Genomic DNA, 15,747 nt, shown 5'->3' with positions numbered 1-15,747 from the left:
TGCGACGGTACGGTGCAGCTGTCCCGGTTTTTTGTACAGCCAAACCGCTTCCTTTTGGCGCCAGCGGACTGCCGCTGGCGTACTGTAATTCCCAGCTGCGCGTACAGTTCCGGCGTAATCCGCCGTTTACTGTCACCGACGATGGTCCGTAAGACCGTAAGGCTACGTTCTGTAAGGCTGCGATACAGTTGCACGTGGTCGTTTCGATGCCTTGGATATCTAAAATCCAGGCAGCCGTGTTAAGCATGACCTTTGTATAATTGTAGTTTACGCGGTGCTGCTGTAGGCAAATATTTAATAAATTATAATGAAATTCAATGACTAACCAGCGTTCGAAATTATTATTTGCACCGAAGAAAAAAGATCAGAACTGTGATGCAATTCACATCTTACACACAATAAGACATTAACGTGTAATAAGTTTTTAGATACAGTATGATGATAATGCGAAGCGCAGTAGGATGTAACATTGTTAAAAAAACTGACAAAATATTTGCTACTGTATTTTATATTGAAAATTAATGCGTGAATGTGGTTTTCAACTTCCACCTACACTTATGCTTGCATTCATTGATTCCGAGGGTACTTCCATCTGAATCGACCACATCCTCGAACCGCATGCAGTACTCGCTAAAATTGTCATGTTAAAGTACATATTAAAAATATCTGTGATATGAACCAATTTACAATCTAATCTGCCAAATATCCTAAAGGTTACGAAATGGCGAATGACGGACAGCCTCATCCTCAGGCCTCGCATTTGATTTTTGGATGGCTATTAAACTGCAAGCATTAAGAAACAAGGTATGCCTGTGCTCGGGTTAACAGCCCGTTAACTGGTTAAGATTGAAGAATGTCATTTTCTGGAGATTCATTCCTTGATTTGGTTCATAAAAAAATTATTGAAACTTCTTTGGTTTTGGTTCTCTTATTTTGGTAATTTCAAAACCTCTTCTTTGATTCAATATTTTGACCTTCGACTTGTCAACGTGCCTGCCTACCCGCATCGACACAGTGGGAAACCGGATCCAGTGGGTATCTGTGGTGACTGGTGAGCGAACTCCTGAGCTCTCCGTGGTGATTTTATACGGTAAGGTAATTGCCCTATCATCTGTGGTGAAATATCAATTTTACGGGAAGGGAGAACACTGTAGCCATGGAATTACGCTCATGAAGTCAGCCGGTGCGAAAAGCTAACTGGAGGACCGAAGAACGGGTCGTTGCGTCATCGGTATGTTATTCCGCAAATTGTCATACCGATCGCTGTTATGCACGAGAAGGTTAGATAGAGTGCAGGCAATTACTTATATACTTATTGGAAAATGGATTGCCAAACGTTTTGTGCTGCTTAATTGTGCGATTATCTCACGAATCACGAAAAAAATTCGCAGCAATTTTTTTTCGCTATCGCTGTGCTATAGCTGTTCTATAATTAGCTATTTCGCACCTTTGGACTAACTGTAATTTCATGGCTACAGTAAGAGCTTACTGTTATAATTTATTCAAATGCACGTTACTTTTCTAGTTTACTGTTTCTTTACTCGTACAGAACTATTTTTGGAAGATTGCAGTGCATTTGCTGATGATTTGCACTGAGTTTAGTATTGTTTAGTGTTTATCAACATATTTTTCAGTTTTTCTGACTGTACTCAAGCAGGATCGCCCGGTTTGAGATTAGTCACGGAATAACGCTACTTTGTTTGATTTAAATAGTATTAAATTGACGTTTGCGATAATGTGCGTCATCAGTAGAAAGAAATTGCGTCGGTAGAAAGTGAGACTCTGATAATTCAAGTGACTGCAGTATTCTGAAACTTTTGACAGACTCATGATAATTATGATGGTACCCTTATTAGGAATAGGCACCCTCCCAACGCTCGCGGATCAGGGCCCCTTTCCGCACCCCTTTCATTACAGGCACCGTTAATAATTAATTAATAATTTTAATAAAGAAGGCTGTCCGTGTGAATGGCGTTATGTGTATGTAACCGAGCAAAACGTCCGGACGACTAAGACGTCCGGCAAGCGTTTTGGTCGTTAAACCGACCGGAAGGTCCGAAGACAAAAAAACGTCTCCCGTAAATTTTTGCTCACATACTTTTTTGCGGTATCGGTGCGCCCAGATGCTTCTGACAATTCATTGCGTTGCAAGCTGGACACTTTCGTCGGAGCGCGATCTTAGCCCGGACAACTTGGTCCTTTCCACGTTCAGTCGCCGAGGACAAAATATTAAGACGTGCACATTTCGGCGAGGTCTTGGTCCTCCATTGCCGTTCATTAGAAGTCTGTCGCTTCGTTTGATTTTGTTCGGCGGTTGGTAATTCGTCCGTCGCATACCGGTTACTCCGGCTTCGTTTTACTAAGCGGATTTGGTCGAAATGCCCGCGAGTTCGCTTTTGAGGCATCTAGACATTTGCCGGTCCTCGCCTGCCGCTATGAGTCGCTGGTCGTCGCCGTCAGGCGATCTAAATTCTCTACCGCGCTCGTGTGCTCGTGATGTCGCTGCCGGCATGTATACCCGTTTGGTCAGCCCGACTCATTTATCATTGTTTCGGTGATGGTTTAACGACACTGCGACATTTCGCCGAGGATAAACGGTCGCAGGACATTTGGTCGCAGATATTTCGGCGCAAGGTCAACTCGCCGAGCGATGTTTCATCGCGGGATATTTACTCGCGAGCCGGACTTACGCCACGAGTCATTTCGTCGCGAGACCGTTGCATTGCCGTGTATGTAATCAGGTTTTTGGTTTCTTTTAGTTGGGTTCTCTGCCGCATTGCCATGCTGAAATCAAAGTCACTCAATTTTGCCTGGTTTTCCGGATTAGTTGTTGCGTTACTTCCGGCTGTCGGTAAGGTGAACATATGGACGTGGAGACTTCGGTTTAACGGAGTATGTTTACCATACTGCAGTTTCTTAACCATTCCTTCGTCTAATAATTTTACTAACTTGGTTTTTTAATAAATGGTATGAATTGTGGTCATTCTTGAGGAGACCTTGGTGTTCTTGTTTTCGAGTTTGCAGCTTTCGCGTCTCCAATCACAGCATTTTTAATCTTGTATCCTAATTCATCTGCCTAAGCAGTTGTGCTCTGTTTGGCAGATTGTAGTGGTGGACACGCACGCGACACGATCGCATCATCGCTCACCGACCGCACCGTCGCACAGGGCGACACCGTCACTTTCTTTTGCAATGTGACGAAAAGCAGCGGCACATACTGGCTGCATGAAGACCAGCGCATTGATTTCAAAGAAAGGCCGCGTTGGAATGTCACATGTCCGGCTTATCCGCACAAGCACACCGGACTGTACACGCTGACCATTAGCAATGTGCAACCGGAGGATGCCGGTAGAATCAGCTGTAAGGCTGATCCTATGAACCCCGACCAGAGGAACGCTATCGTATCGGCAATACTACGAGTTGTCAGTAAGTTTTGCGTAAGAAAAACAGGACTACAATACTATTGCGGAGATTAGTCAGAAACCGAGCCGAGTTTGCGCTTTGGATTCGTTTGCTGTTCAGTGTCAGGCGAAGGAGACATGTCACATTGGCACGATTTAACTGTGTTAAATGTATTTAACTGAAAAAGGAGTTTGTGTGCCGCCATCAGAATCTGATTAATGACTGCCGCAGGTTATACGATCAACGGAAAACCAGTTACAAGGGAGAGCGTGCGAGTTCGCGTCGGAGATCATGTTGAATTGGCGTGCTCCGTCCGAGGCAGGGAGCCTTTACCGTCCGAGGCAGGGAGCCTTTACCGTCCTTGGCATGGTACCGCAACCACATCGAAATGACAAACATACGTTGTGAGCCGCCGAGTACGTACCGATCAACTTCTTCATATTACCCTCGTACAGCTGAGTTGCCGTTTTATCTCCTTCTGACAGGAAGCAGATTTCCTGGAGGTTGTCTTTTGACGAGGGAAGCCCATAGAGTACCTCTATTAGGGCTTGCCAAATTCTCATTGGATACACTAGCATTGTATCCAATGCATTAAAACGATTAGGGCATGCTAACTTCGGCTTTATTGGTCAAATCAAAATCGCAATGCATAAGCAAGAACAAGAACACATTAGACTATAACAGAAAAATTTCGTTTAGTTTATCTAGCCCTTCCATCGTGCCCAGCACTGAAGCCGCATTTCCCCGCTGAATTTCGATGGACAAACGCTGTCGCAGAAATTCGTGCGAGCGTGCTTCCCCGGTGTGCTGCTGCAGTCTTTTTCCCAGCTCTTTGATGATGGCGATCGCCGAAGGTCCCCACGGGCCCAGTGTTTCGAAAGCGATCGGGACGAATAGGTAGCGGCCGGTCAGATAAAAATATAGTCCTGCTTTCTTTCCTTCTGCCTGGGCAGCGGCCGCTCCCGCTGTGGTGGAAGTGGCTTTAAGATGCGACAGCGCAACCGTGTCTACACATGTCACGTCCCATGCAAGACACAATCCGCGCTTCCAGGCGAATGTCGTGCAGCCATCCGGGCGGCGTTCGTTTGTGTGAGATGTGCCGCGCGGCTCCAGTTTTGCAGGCACACCAGCGGATACAAAGGCCCTACAAATGATGCTGTTTAACCCGCCGTGGCGCGGATGCCGTCCGGCGGAGAGGGCATGCTTGGATACTGAAGTGATATCCATGTAAGCTATATGTATCCACTGTATCTGCTGTACCCGCTGTACCGACACTGTACCCAACCTGTATCCACTGTATCTGAATTGTACCCGCTGTACCGACACTGTACCCAACCTGTATCCACTGTATCTTCCTTGTACCCGCTGTATCGACACTGTACCCAGTCTGTATCCACGGTATCTGCCTTGTACCCGCTGTACCGACACTGTACCCAACCTGTATCCACGGTATCTGCCTTGTACCCGCTGTATCGACACTGTACCCAGTCTGTATCCAGGGTATCTGCCTTGTACCCGCTGTATCGACGCTGTACCCAGTCTGTATCCAGGGTATCTGCCTTGTACCCGCTGTATCGACGCTGTACCCAGTCTGTATCCAGGGTATCTGCCTTGTACCCGCTGTACCGACACTGTACCCAGTCTGTATCCAGGGTATCTGCCTTGTACCCGCTGTATCGACGCTGTACCCAGTCTGTATCCAGGGTATCTGCCTTGTACCCGCTGTATCGACACTGTACCCAGTCTGTATCCAGGGTATCTGCCTTGTACCCGCTGTATCGACGCTGTACCCAGTCTGTATCCAGGGTATCTGCCTTGTACCCGCTGTATCGACATTGTACCCAGTCTGTATCCAGGGTATCTGCCTTGTACCCGCTGTATCGGCACTGTACCTAGTCTGTATCCACTGTACCTGCTATCGGTCGCGCCTTTGCAGTGCTGATTTAATGAGAAACATACATTTGCAAAAACGTTGATTAAATTCATAAAATGGCGAGAGGGCATTCACGACATAACGGTTATTCCAAGTCCGAATTAAGCAAAGGATTTTGTTTGAATGCGACTATTTCAATCTGATAAAATGAAATACTAATCCATTCGAAATATATACTTTTAAACATGATGGCTATTTAACGGGCACGTTTTAAATTATTGTATATTAAAATAAGGAATTACCACACTGCATAATAGCAACAGCAACGAGTGTTCACTTTTTACGTGGGCCTCCGGTGTTCTTCGCAGCACGCTTACGCGAATTCGTTGCGCAAAATGGACACTTCCACTCCCCGTCCGCTGGAACTTGCTGCTTCTTTCCATGTCGCGTGTTCATTGATGGAACGTTAATGCAGGCCCGTGAAAATGTAAACCACTGGTGGAACAGGAAAAAAATTTTGACAGTGAAGAACTTGCAGCAGTAGCTTCAGATGGACAACCCAACTGCGGAATTTTTTCATAACATTTGGCGCAAGCATCTTGAAGAAGTTCTCCACTCAGAATTGCAAAACGTTCTCCCAGTGCCACGGCAGTTTTTGGCAAATTGTCTGCAAAACATTTACTTGTAGATGAAGCGCAAAGCAATCATATTGAAATTGCAGAACATACTATTTGACGAAATGATAGGCTTAAGCGCTTCGAGAATCGGGTCAACCCCCTCCGCTCCGTTGCCTTCTCCGGAAGGATTGTCCGTGCCTAATATGGGTAGACTGGGCTGCGAAGTGCATAATTTCACAGTGTCCTAAGTAAAAAAAACTCAAAACTGTACTGGTTAATCTGCTTGATCGTATACGTTTTATGTATGAGGCGTTATCTATCTGAAATGTTACAAAACAAAAATTTTAACGATTATTCAACACTGAAACTCGCTTACCGATTTCCGATTGGCGTCATTATCTGCGTCAGAGTTGTGCAACGTCGCAGAAGCAATACCATCTATGCCTTCATCGTCTGAAGTATCCGGTTCAGTTTCTTTTGCTGAAGTACCCAAAACCATGGTTTCATCTGCGAAAAAGTAACTTAATTTCCCATTTCAAGAAATTTATTCTCACAAAGACGCAATAGCAGTTTCCCGTTTGTGATCGAGTTGAATATTTTACAACTATGTTTGACATAACCCCTTGCAACTATGTTTGGTTTTACCCGTTTGCAAGTCCGGCAACGGCATTACTGCTTCGGGTGCAATGTCGACAGCACCATTGATGTTTCCCGGATTTTGCTCACCGTCTCCTAAAAAAATTTACATGTAAACGCTATTTTTCCGCATTTCCAGAATTTCAGTATTACCAAGAAAAGTACTGGAAAGCGCTGGGCAAAAAGCGCCTTCAACAGGAATAGCCGAACTCTGAAGATCGTCCAAATCCGCTACACCCGCAGCAGGAGGCTGATCCTCGGGGCCTCCGATCTCAATCTTCTTACCTGTAGAAAATAGAAGTTATCATTTACATGCTTGAAACACTTATTAGGTTTCACAATACGCTCCTTACTATAGCTAATAACGATATAAAACAAAATTACAGCAGGTATTTGCAATGAATTCTTTGATTCTTATACTACAACACGAGCTCACTTCGTCCGGCCAATTTTGCTAACTGCGCTGAGTTGAAAAGCGCATGCGGAACGTAGAAGCTTCGTTGTTGATAATATCGCTCATCGAACCCTTTGCGTCCAGGGTATTTAACTGGATGATCCTTGATCACACCCGGTTGGCGCTCTAGCATTTCAAAGCATATAGTAAGATGTAATTTCGAAAGCTTGGACGCCGAATCGACCGCCGCTTTTTTGATAATCGCGACGTAAAAATCTTCGCCGTGCGTGTGGCTCGGTTTGAGGATCCAAGGCAGCTTAAAAAAATAAAGGTCACATAAATGTTTTTTCACTGGGCAAGCCTGTAACCAAGCTTAATTTTCTTCGTCTCGTCTATTAGCCTTATCGTAGACGTACCTCTTCGGCCTTATGCTGGCGCAGCAACGCGATGAGTTCCAAAAAACTATCCAAAGCGTGCACCACGCGCTCGGTGGGCGCGTTTGGCTTCTTAGGAAAGGTCACGGTGGGCATGTCTGTGGCAGTCAACGCAGCATTCGTAGCAAGCGGTCACATGTTGACTTGCTGCTGGTATCCACTGGTGAAGCGTGCGTGTTTTTTGACACACTCTAACAGCGCCCCCTTATCCACATCAAAATCCAGGGCGGCAGCTACCTAAATTTAGCAAGAATTACACTATTACAAAGAAAATCTGATGAACTTTAATTGTAAACCCTTTCAAAACAAACATACGAAAATACATACCTTTTCTCCTGCTTTCAGTAACGTAGCCCACATCCGTGCTGCCCTCTGAACTCCTGTCGTTACTCCGAAGCCGGCTAGAATGCCCAGCATTTTCGTTTTGGCACTGTTGATTTCTTTTACTAGTTCCTGCATCAGTTCGGGTGCATACAGAGCAACCAGTTTTTCAGCGTTTCCAGACGCTTGGTTGCGAGCCTTTTTTAACGCCTGAGTGTCGTCATCATCTAAATCGGCGATTTCGATGTTCATCTCCAACGCACAAATTCGGGTCATAAGTCGATTCCTATTAAAAGGTCAAGCTTTGTAGCTGCGACGCAAAAATACTATTATTCCGATCTCAATTTTTTATACCTGTCCGTTGCGGCTTGCACGGTATCTTCGAAAATATCGTAATTCATGGTCATGAGGATTGAGGTAGCCGGCTTAACTCTTTTTTCTTGCGTCTTGCAGTTAACATGGATTGTTTGCTCATACGAACATTCCAGAATCATCACGGCTGTCTTGTAGTTTTTGAAGTCGTGCGATATTAACGGAAGAGGCTTCGTTACCCAGCGCGTCTCAAGGGATGGCAAGGTGATTGACCGCAGGTTGCAGTGATCCAGCATATTCTGTCCGAAAAAGTCCAAGCAGCATGCGGCGGATAGGCTTTTCCAGGTATTAGCATCTCCAACAACACATATTGCTGGAATACCATGCAAAACGTCTGCCAGGAGATTGTATCCCATGCTCATCCATGTATGCCCTGTAAACAGTCAGCAATTTATTTCCAATTTGTTTTGCTAATAATTTTCGGAAATTTAATATTTACCAAGCATCAGAATCCAAGTATGGAATGTCTCCGGTGGCAAACACCGCTGCAGTATTTCCAGCAGGTTGTAGTATATTTCTCCCTTGTGAACACTAATGTCCTTCGGTTGCGTATTATGCGGCGTCCAAGCGTAGATGCCTTCTCCTGGCTGCAAGATTACGGATGGTTCTCGTCCGATCTCAAACATTGCATCAGGTCCAAGAATTAATGTCCTCTTGTCATCCTGAATACCCAAACGTTTGACCGGTAGGCGATGTACTGCCTGCTTCTGGGAGTCGCTAAAGCAACAAAACGAAAATTTCATCACGGTTGCTTGAAAAATTTCGAAAATATTGAAAAAAAATGTTGCTTGAAAAAAAATCACCTCCGGCTCGTTAATTTCCAGTCCAGATATCGGTTCATCACCATGTTTGGTGGCAGAATAGCCAAAGCAGGAATGTTAATACCTTTGTGAATACCATCTCTGACACTAGCGTTGTTTTTCCAACTGACATTCAGAATCAGGACTTCGCTGCGAAGACAAAGGCCCTTTATAATTTTCAAATTAGTGATCATTTTAATACTTTATGAATTTGGGGCAACAAGATAATAATCAAAAAAATTAAATTACTTAAGATTTAAGGTACTGTAACGGCAGGGACCGAAATAAATTATTTAAAAATACAGCAAATGTGTAAATAAATTAAATAAATTATTATTTATGCTACAAAAATTTTAATCAACAAAAAATTGCAATCAGATTACACGATAAAATGTGCAAAAACACAATAAATGTGGATTAGTTTTTTAGCTTACTGAACCCGCTGAGGATTGGCATTGGTTCGCATGTCGAAAACCACGCCGGCTTCGCCATCGTCGCCATCCACTTCGTATTTGAAATCCAGTACAAAATTCATAATCCAGTTGTCGCCAGTCAATTTTGCAGATCGCTTTCCATAATAAGTACGATGATCATGCTCCCGAAACACATTCAGCGTGTTTGCTTGGGTCTTCTGGAAGCAAACCAGTCATAATGAGACTTTACCGGTGCGTACACAAGCAACGATTTTACTTACCGTTGGTGACCCTAACATTTTTGGGGATTTTTTCGAAACCTCAACATAAGTCACAATGTGTGTGATTTTAAAACCAGCGCAAAAAGTTTACGCCAGAGTGAGGGTAGAAAACTGAAACGAGAAAAACGTTTATCAAGTCTTCTGCACTCGCTTGTCGGTAGTTGGTTCAGCAACTGTAGCAACCCGGATAGCTGCTTCAGAATTGTTTTTATTCTTCAGCGTAGGAAATGCATCCGGATAAAGAAAGATTACTCAATTCTCTTCGTTCATCATGTCTTCTGCACTCGCGTGTCGGTAGTCCGGTTAGCAACTGCAGCAACCCGGATAGCAAATTCAGAATTGTTTTTTATTCTTCAGCGTAGGAAATGCATCCGGATAAAGAAAGATTACTCAATTCTCCTCTTAACCTAATGCTATTACGGATACGTTTTTCAGGGCAGATTCGAATCTTGCACAAGATACAGAGTAATGCGAGAATACCATAAGAAACTTTGGGAAAAACTTTGCTACTGACTAAGTGTTTAAAGAAAAAGTGGTTTTTCTCAAGTGCGTGTACAAGTGCCAAAATATTTGTCAAATTCAAAGTGACAAACTGTGTAACGATTTTGACCTAAAAGATTTTCATAGCCTTTGCATGGATATTTTAAGTTTTAACAACATTCCAGATTCCGACAATAACATCGCTGCATGCATTTTGAAATGCGGCTTTGAAAACGTGCAACAAGTACGACGTGCTTTGAGTGCTTGCAATGGCGTGCTTGATATCCACGACCACAAAGCCTTGGAAGTATGTTGTATTTCATGTAATTGTGAACCAATGGGTAAATCTTTTATTTTTTAGTCAGTGGGAAACATCATCGGAATGAGCGCCGAGCGCTTGCGAGATCTATTCATAACCATCAAATATGCGGCGCCGAGCTTGCTGGAAAACAATCTGGGAGACAAAAAGGAACCTTTTCAGTTTATGCAGCCTGGGACCAAGTCATGCCTTCTTGGATGCCCTCGGAACCTGGAGCTTCATAATCAGCCGGCTGAGGTAACAGTTTTCAGATTTTCCTATCGTAGCAATATAAAAAAAGCGTAGCTTTAACTCTCACCTAGTGCAAAATTTATGACGTGGATGGCAGTGTGACGACCGCATACCGGATTACGACCCGATGTCGCGGTTGCAACTCAACATACCACTACGACATGTACAAGAACGGAGCCAGTGGAAGATATCATTTTTACCAACAACCTCAAAAGCTTATTCGCGTCTCGTTGCAAACATTCTGGACGCAAAAATTGTATCAGCTTTTTGTGCAGAATATGTAAGTGCGTTGTATTTAGCTGTTCTATTCGCGTAATAAGCGAACGTGTATCAGATTGCAGTGCCACGCTAGCTACCGAGGATTTTCGGAAACTTACAACGAAGCGTTTGGAAGAAATGGTATATCTGCTTTTGAAACTGCTAAAAAACATCACGACAGCAAATCATTTTTTCAGGGTTCTCGCGAAAGCACGCATCAGACGTATTCATTCGACAGGAAATTGAGCTTGAACTGCGGAGGCTTCAGATGGACTTCGGGTTTTCCAATCAGTTTGATTTGGAAGAAGTCCTGCCCGTACTTGAAGCGTTACGTTGCGAAACATTGTACCCTCATACGCATAATTCACTGTGTCAGAGCAAAGGATGTGGGGTAGTGTGGTCGGCTGACGCAATCTGGAACATTCACTTCGCAATCCGTGCCATGGTCCAAGATGTAAGTAACAATTGTGACACAAAAATGAAAACTAACAAAAAACTAGCTTCGACTAAATTTTTTTAGAATACAGTTGACAACATCAAACTAGTAAACTATCCTGATGTTTGCACGAACGAGCCACTTCGGAAGCTTGGATCCTTGTTTTGCGAACAACATGACGCCTTGGCTACAGAACGCGGACTGCCAAATAATAAGCGGTTTCAGGATTTGCACCTGCAAGGTTTCCCGTTCTAAATCTACTAAACTTTAACTTATTGCCTCTTACAATTTTGGTTCCCGCAGGCGTCGGTGTGTTGATAAGAAGTCTGAAGTCAAACCGGATGGTTCTTCCCACATCCAGCCAAAACGATTTCTTCGAAAACTGCATCGACGATGGTATTCCGTGCCAAAAAAACCTGGGACAGCCGAAGAAGCAGCCAGTCAGATCGCGCGGTTACTTTGCTGTAGTTCGTGCTGGCGGTCATATTGATTTATTATCACCAATCTACAAGTAAGTTTCGGAAATGACACCAGTGCGACGGGCATAAAAATTATCGAGTTTATTAGAGAAAACTGTCAATAAAAACATAGTGATAGCCCATAATAAAGATTGTTTTTGAAGGTCGGAATCGGTTTCCCAAGTATTCCTAATTTTACTGGCTTGGAAATACCTCACGCTAAAAAATGTCCCAAAGCCGGACTGGCCTAAATATTTCTTAGCTTACGATAACATGTGTCATCTTGATAAGCTTAAAGGCGCCCAGCAAGACCTGCCACTTCCTGAACCGTATAACAAGCTTTGGACGGAAGGAATGACAAAGGTCATCGACCGGTTTCACCTTGGAAATCATGTTGGTCACGAGTGCAAAACCACTTACAATCCGCAGAAGATAAGCGACGCATATCCTAACTTATCATCTACAAACACTCAAAGCTGCGAGCAAACTTTCAGCTGGCTTGGACGATTTCGGCATGCTTTGTTCAAAATGCCGAAGCACAGACAAATATTTTTTTTGCATCGTCTTATACTGCGCAGAAATGCCTACCTAGAGAACATGGAAAATGTTGAATTAGAGTTGTCAGACTCAGAAGACGAATAGCATTGAGGGTTTTCGATATCACATTTTCAAGATTGGTGTTCTTTAAACAGGTATGGACTGTTGTATACAGCTAACTATAAAATTTGTTGCTTCGGATTTCTTGATTGCGTCAATTACGTGCTCCTATCTGTAGTGGTGTTGGGTAGATTTAAATTGTAAAAAGACCTGCGCTTGTTGTACTGAGATCGGCTCATTAATAAAACGCACAATTACTGAAATTGGGTATATTAATTCAGATACGTAACTTATTAGATATCACTCAGGAAACGCTGTGAACAAAGCGAAAGTGGTAGTGTCTATAATATATGTAGTAAAAACGATTGAAAGGTTGTGCGAAATGTTCTAAACCAAGTAAAAGGTTGTGAACAGAGTAGTCACTAATTTCAATTTGTTTAGTTGCCGAGTTTTGACCAGTACGTTTCGACCTATCCTGTATCGCTTGCCTTGGTGATAGACTGAAAATATAGTTTGAAAATTTACATAATCTAGTATTCAGTGACTTACCGCCCGAAACATTCCGTCTGAACGAATGATAAACTGGCAGTCAAGAGCGCGGAATCACTGGCACTGGCAGACGATGTTTTCCTTTTCCTCAGGGATTTGTGCCACAGGAAAACGTTCTTGATGGCCAGATACTTCTTATGCAGGTGTTCCATATAATAACTATTTTGCAGTCAACCTTAGTTTGCCTTGCGTAATGTGATAATTAATACTTACATACTGGCTAATAATACACTTATTTACAAGCGCTCGGAAATTTGATTCTTTTATTAGCTTTTGAATACAATTTCAAGACCTTAGCAACTCGAGGACGATACTTGATCAAAAGATACTATACATATATATGCAGTACATTAGCACACAAAATCAGTGCAGTGGCACTGGCGCTGGCTACGTAGAAGAATTCTCGCACTGGCGGAAAATACCGGGTACAGTAGTTACCCATTGGATACGTAGAGTTAAAACAGACAGTGTCAGAGCAGTGGATACTGATAGTGTACAATGGTTACGCATAGGATACAGTGTCGGTACAGTGGATACAGTGTCGGTACAGTGGATACAAATAGGATACAGTGTCGGTACAGTGGATACAGTGTCGGTACAATGGATACAGTGTCGGTACAATGGATACAAATAGGAAACAGTGTCGGTACAGTGGGTACGCATAGGATACAGTGTCGGTACAGTGGATACAAATAGGATACAGTGTCGGTACAGTGGGTACGCATAGGATACAGTGTCGGTACAGTGGATACAGTGTCGGTATAGTGGATACAGTGTCGGTACAGTGGATACAAATAGGATACAGTGTCGGTACAGTGTCGGTATAGTGGATACAAATAGGATACAGTGTCGGTACAGTGGATACAGTGTCGGTACAATGGATACAAATAGGAAACAGTGTCGGTACAGTGGGTACGCATAGGATACAGTGTCGGTACAGTGGGTACGCATAGGATACAGTGTCGGTACAGTGGATACGCATAGGATACAGTGTCGGTACAGTGGATACAGTGTCGGTACAGTGGATACAGTGTCGGTACAGTGGATACAAATAGGATACAGTGTCGGTACAGTGTCGGTACAGTGGATACAAATAGGATACAGTGTCGGTACAGTGGATACAGTGTCGGTACAATGGATACAAATAGGAAACAGTGTCGGTACAGTGGGTACGCATAGGATACAGTGTCGGTACAGTGGATACAAATAGGATACAGTGTCGGTACAGTGTCGGTATAGTGGATACAAATAGGATACAGTGTCGGTACAGTGGATACAGTGTCGGTACAATGGATACAAATAGGAAACAGTGTCGGTACAGTGGGTACGCATAGGATACAGTGTCGGTACAGTGGGTACGCATAGGATACAGTGTCGGTACAGTGGATACGCATAGGATACAGTGTCGGTACAGTGGATACAGTGTCGGTACAGTGGATACAGTGTCGGTACAGTGGATACAAATAGGATACAGTGTCGGTACAGTGTCGGTACAGTGGATACAAACAGGATACAGTGTCGGTACAGTGGATACAGTGTCGGTACAATGGATACAAATAGGAAACAGTGTCGGTACAGTGGGTACGCATAGGATACAGTGTCGGTACAGTGGATACAAATAGGATACAGTGTCGGTACAGTGGATACAGTGTCGGTACAATGGATACAAATAGGAAACAGTGTCGGTACAGTGGGTACGCATAGGATACAGTGTCGGTACAGTGGATACAAATAGGATACAGTGTCGGTACAGTGGATACAGTGTCGGTACAATGGATACAAATAGGAAACAGTGTCGGTACAGTGGGTACGCATAGGATACAGTGTCGGTACAGTGGATACAAATAGGATACAGTGTCGGTACAGTGGGTACGCATAGGATACAGTGTCGGTACAGTGGATACAGTGTCGGTACAGTGGATACAGTGTCGGTACAGTGGATACAAATAGGATACAGTGTCGGTACAGTGTCGGTATAGTGGACACAAATAGGATACAGTGTCGGTACAGTGGGTACGCATAGGATACAGTGTCGGTACAGTGGATACAAATAGGATACAGTGTCGGTACAGTGGATACAGTGTCGGTACAATGGATACAAATAGGAAACAGTGTCGGTACAGTGGGTACGCATAGGATACAGTGTCGGTACAGTGGATACAAATAGGATACAGTGTCGGTACAGTGGGTACGCATAGGATACAGTGTCGGTACAGTGGATACAGTGTCGGTACAGTGGATACAGTGTCGGTACAGTGGATACAAATAGGATACAGTGTCGGTACAGTGTCGGTATAGTGGATACAAATAGGAAACAGTGTCGGTACAGTGGGTACGCATAGGATACAGTGTCGGTACAGTGGATACAAATAGGATACAGTGTCGGTACAGTGGATACAGTGTCGGTACAATGGATACAAATAGGAAACAGTGTCGGTACAGTGGGTACGCATAGGATACAGTGTCGGTACAGTGGATACAAATAGGATACAGTGTCGGTACAGTGGGTACGCATAGGATACAGTGTCGGTACAGTGGATACAGTGTCGGTACAGTGGATACAGTGTCGGTACAGTGGATACAAATAGGATACAGTGTCGGTACAGTGTCGGTATAGTGGATACAAATAGGAAACAGTGTCGGTACAGTGGGTACGCATAGGATACAGTGTCGGTACAGTGGGGACGCATAGGATACAGTGTCGGTACAGTGGATACGCATAGGATGCAGTGTCGGTACAGTGGATACAGTGTCGGTACAGTGGATACAGTGTCGGTACAGTGGATACAAATAGGATACAGTGTCGGTACAGTGTCGGTACAGTGGATACAAATAGGATACAGTGTCGGTACAGTGGATACAGTGTCGGTACAATG

General features: G+C 43.9%; 4 protein-coding genes across 4 annotated transcripts; 2 read left to right on the top strand and 2 right to left on the bottom strand.

The window, feature by feature from the left end:
- The first annotated feature begins 837 nt into the window (after positions 1 to 837).
- Positions 838 to 3,918, top strand: LOC129595084 (uncharacterized). Its single transcript, XM_055491995.1, has 4 exons — positions 838 to 1,090; positions 2,760 to 2,851; positions 3,103 to 3,426; positions 3,634 to 3,918. Exons 2-4 carry the CDS (start codon positions 2,782 to 2,784, stop codon positions 3,792 to 3,794), a joined length of 555 nt encoding a protein of 184 aa, XP_055347970.1. The 5' UTR covers positions 838 to 1,090; positions 2,760 to 2,781; the 3' UTR covers positions 3,795 to 3,918.
- Positions 3,919 to 5,454: 1,536 nt separating this feature from the next.
- On the bottom strand, positions 5,455 to 7,822 carry LOC129595083 (uncharacterized). Its single transcript, XM_055491994.1, has 8 exons — positions 7,684 to 7,822; positions 7,339 to 7,593; positions 6,965 to 7,238; positions 6,682 to 6,813; positions 6,538 to 6,624; positions 6,269 to 6,399; positions 6,004 to 6,136; positions 5,455 to 5,942 (listed from the first exon to the last, which is right to left on the bottom strand). The coding sequence occupies exons 2-8, from the start codon at positions 7,450 to 7,452 to the stop codon at positions 5,728 to 5,730; spliced, it is 1,086 nt and encodes a 361-aa protein (XP_055347969.1). The 5' UTR covers positions 7,453 to 7,593; positions 7,684 to 7,822; the 3' UTR covers positions 5,455 to 5,727.
- On the bottom strand, positions 7,489 to 9,670 carry LOC129595100 (uncharacterized). The gene is made up of 7 exons (XM_055492014.1): positions 9,544 to 9,670; positions 9,284 to 9,480; positions 8,853 to 8,999; positions 8,489 to 8,766; positions 8,032 to 8,422; positions 7,684 to 7,963; positions 7,489 to 7,593 (listed from the first exon to the last, which is right to left on the bottom strand). Exons 1-7 carry the CDS (start codon positions 9,559 to 9,561, stop codon positions 7,489 to 7,491), a joined length of 1,416 nt encoding a protein of 471 aa, XP_055347989.1. The 5' UTR covers positions 9,562 to 9,670.
- A 507-nt stretch (positions 9,671 to 10,177) lies between these two features.
- On the top strand, positions 10,178 to 12,479 carry LOC129595099 (uncharacterized). Its single transcript, XM_055492013.1, has 8 exons — positions 10,178 to 10,330; positions 10,385 to 10,579; positions 10,645 to 10,853; positions 10,908 to 10,972; positions 11,029 to 11,285; positions 11,352 to 11,508; positions 11,571 to 11,778; positions 11,890 to 12,479. Exons 1-8 carry the CDS (start codon positions 10,178 to 10,180, stop codon positions 12,365 to 12,367), a joined length of 1,722 nt encoding a protein of 573 aa, XP_055347988.1. The 3' UTR covers positions 12,368 to 12,479.
- The last annotated feature ends 3,268 nt before the right edge of the window (positions 12,480 to 15,747 follow it).

The sequence above is a fragment of the Paramacrobiotus metropolitanus genome, unplaced genomic scaffold (assembly GCF_019649055.1).
Source record: "Paramacrobiotus metropolitanus isolate TYO unplaced genomic scaffold, Prichtersi_v1.0 Parri_scaffold0000074, whole genome shotgun sequence".
Classification (NCBI taxonomy): Eukaryota; Metazoa; Tardigrada; class Eutardigrada; order Parachela; family Macrobiotidae; genus Paramacrobiotus; species Paramacrobiotus metropolitanus.
Note: the sequence above shows the minus strand (reverse complement) of the source record. Positions and strands in the feature narration are given on the sequence as shown.

Coding starts and splice junctions, on each gene's coding strand:
- LOC129595084 (XM_055491995.1), top strand. CDS start 2,782: ATGCTGAAATCAAAGTCACTCAATTTTGCCTGGTTTTCCGGATTAGTT. Junction 2,852..3,102: donor TGCGTTACTTCCGGCTGTCG/GTAAGGTGAACA, acceptor TCTGTTTGGCAG/ATTGTAGTGGTGGACACGCA. Junction 3,427..3,633: donor GGCAATACTACGAGTTGTCA/GTAAGTTTTGCG, acceptor TGACTGCCGCAG/GTTATACGATCAACGGAAAA.
- LOC129595083 (XM_055491994.1), bottom strand. CDS start 7,452: ATGCCCACCGTGACCTTTCCTAAGAAGCCAAACGCGCCCACCGAGCGC. Junction 6,625..6,681: donor GCTTTCCAGTACTTTTCTTG/GTAATACTGAAA, acceptor AAATTTTTTTAG/GAGACGGTGAGCAAAATCCG. Junction 6,137..6,268: donor ATGACGCCAATCGGAAATCG/GTAAGCGAGTTT, acceptor TTTTTTACTTAG/GACACTGTGAAATTATGCAC.
- LOC129595100 (XM_055492014.1), bottom strand. Junction 8,767..8,852: donor TGGAAATTAACGAGCCGGAG/GTGATTTTTTTT, acceptor TTGTTGCTTTAG/CGACTCCCAGAAGCAGGCAG. Junction 7,964..8,031: donor GTGCAAGCCGCAACGGACAG/GTATAAAAAATT, acceptor ACCTTTTAATAG/GAATCGACTTATGACCCGAA.
- LOC129595099 (XM_055492013.1), top strand. CDS start 10,178: ATGGATATTTTAAGTTTTAACAACATTCCAGATTCCGACAATAACATC. Junction 10,331..10,384: donor ACGACCACAAAGCCTTGGAA/GTATGTTGTATT, acceptor TTTATTTTTTAG/TCAGTGGGAAACATCATCGG. Junction 10,973..11,028: donor CGAAGCGTTTGGAAGAAATG/GTATATCTGCTT, acceptor TCATTTTTTCAG/GGTTCTCGCGAAAGCACGCA.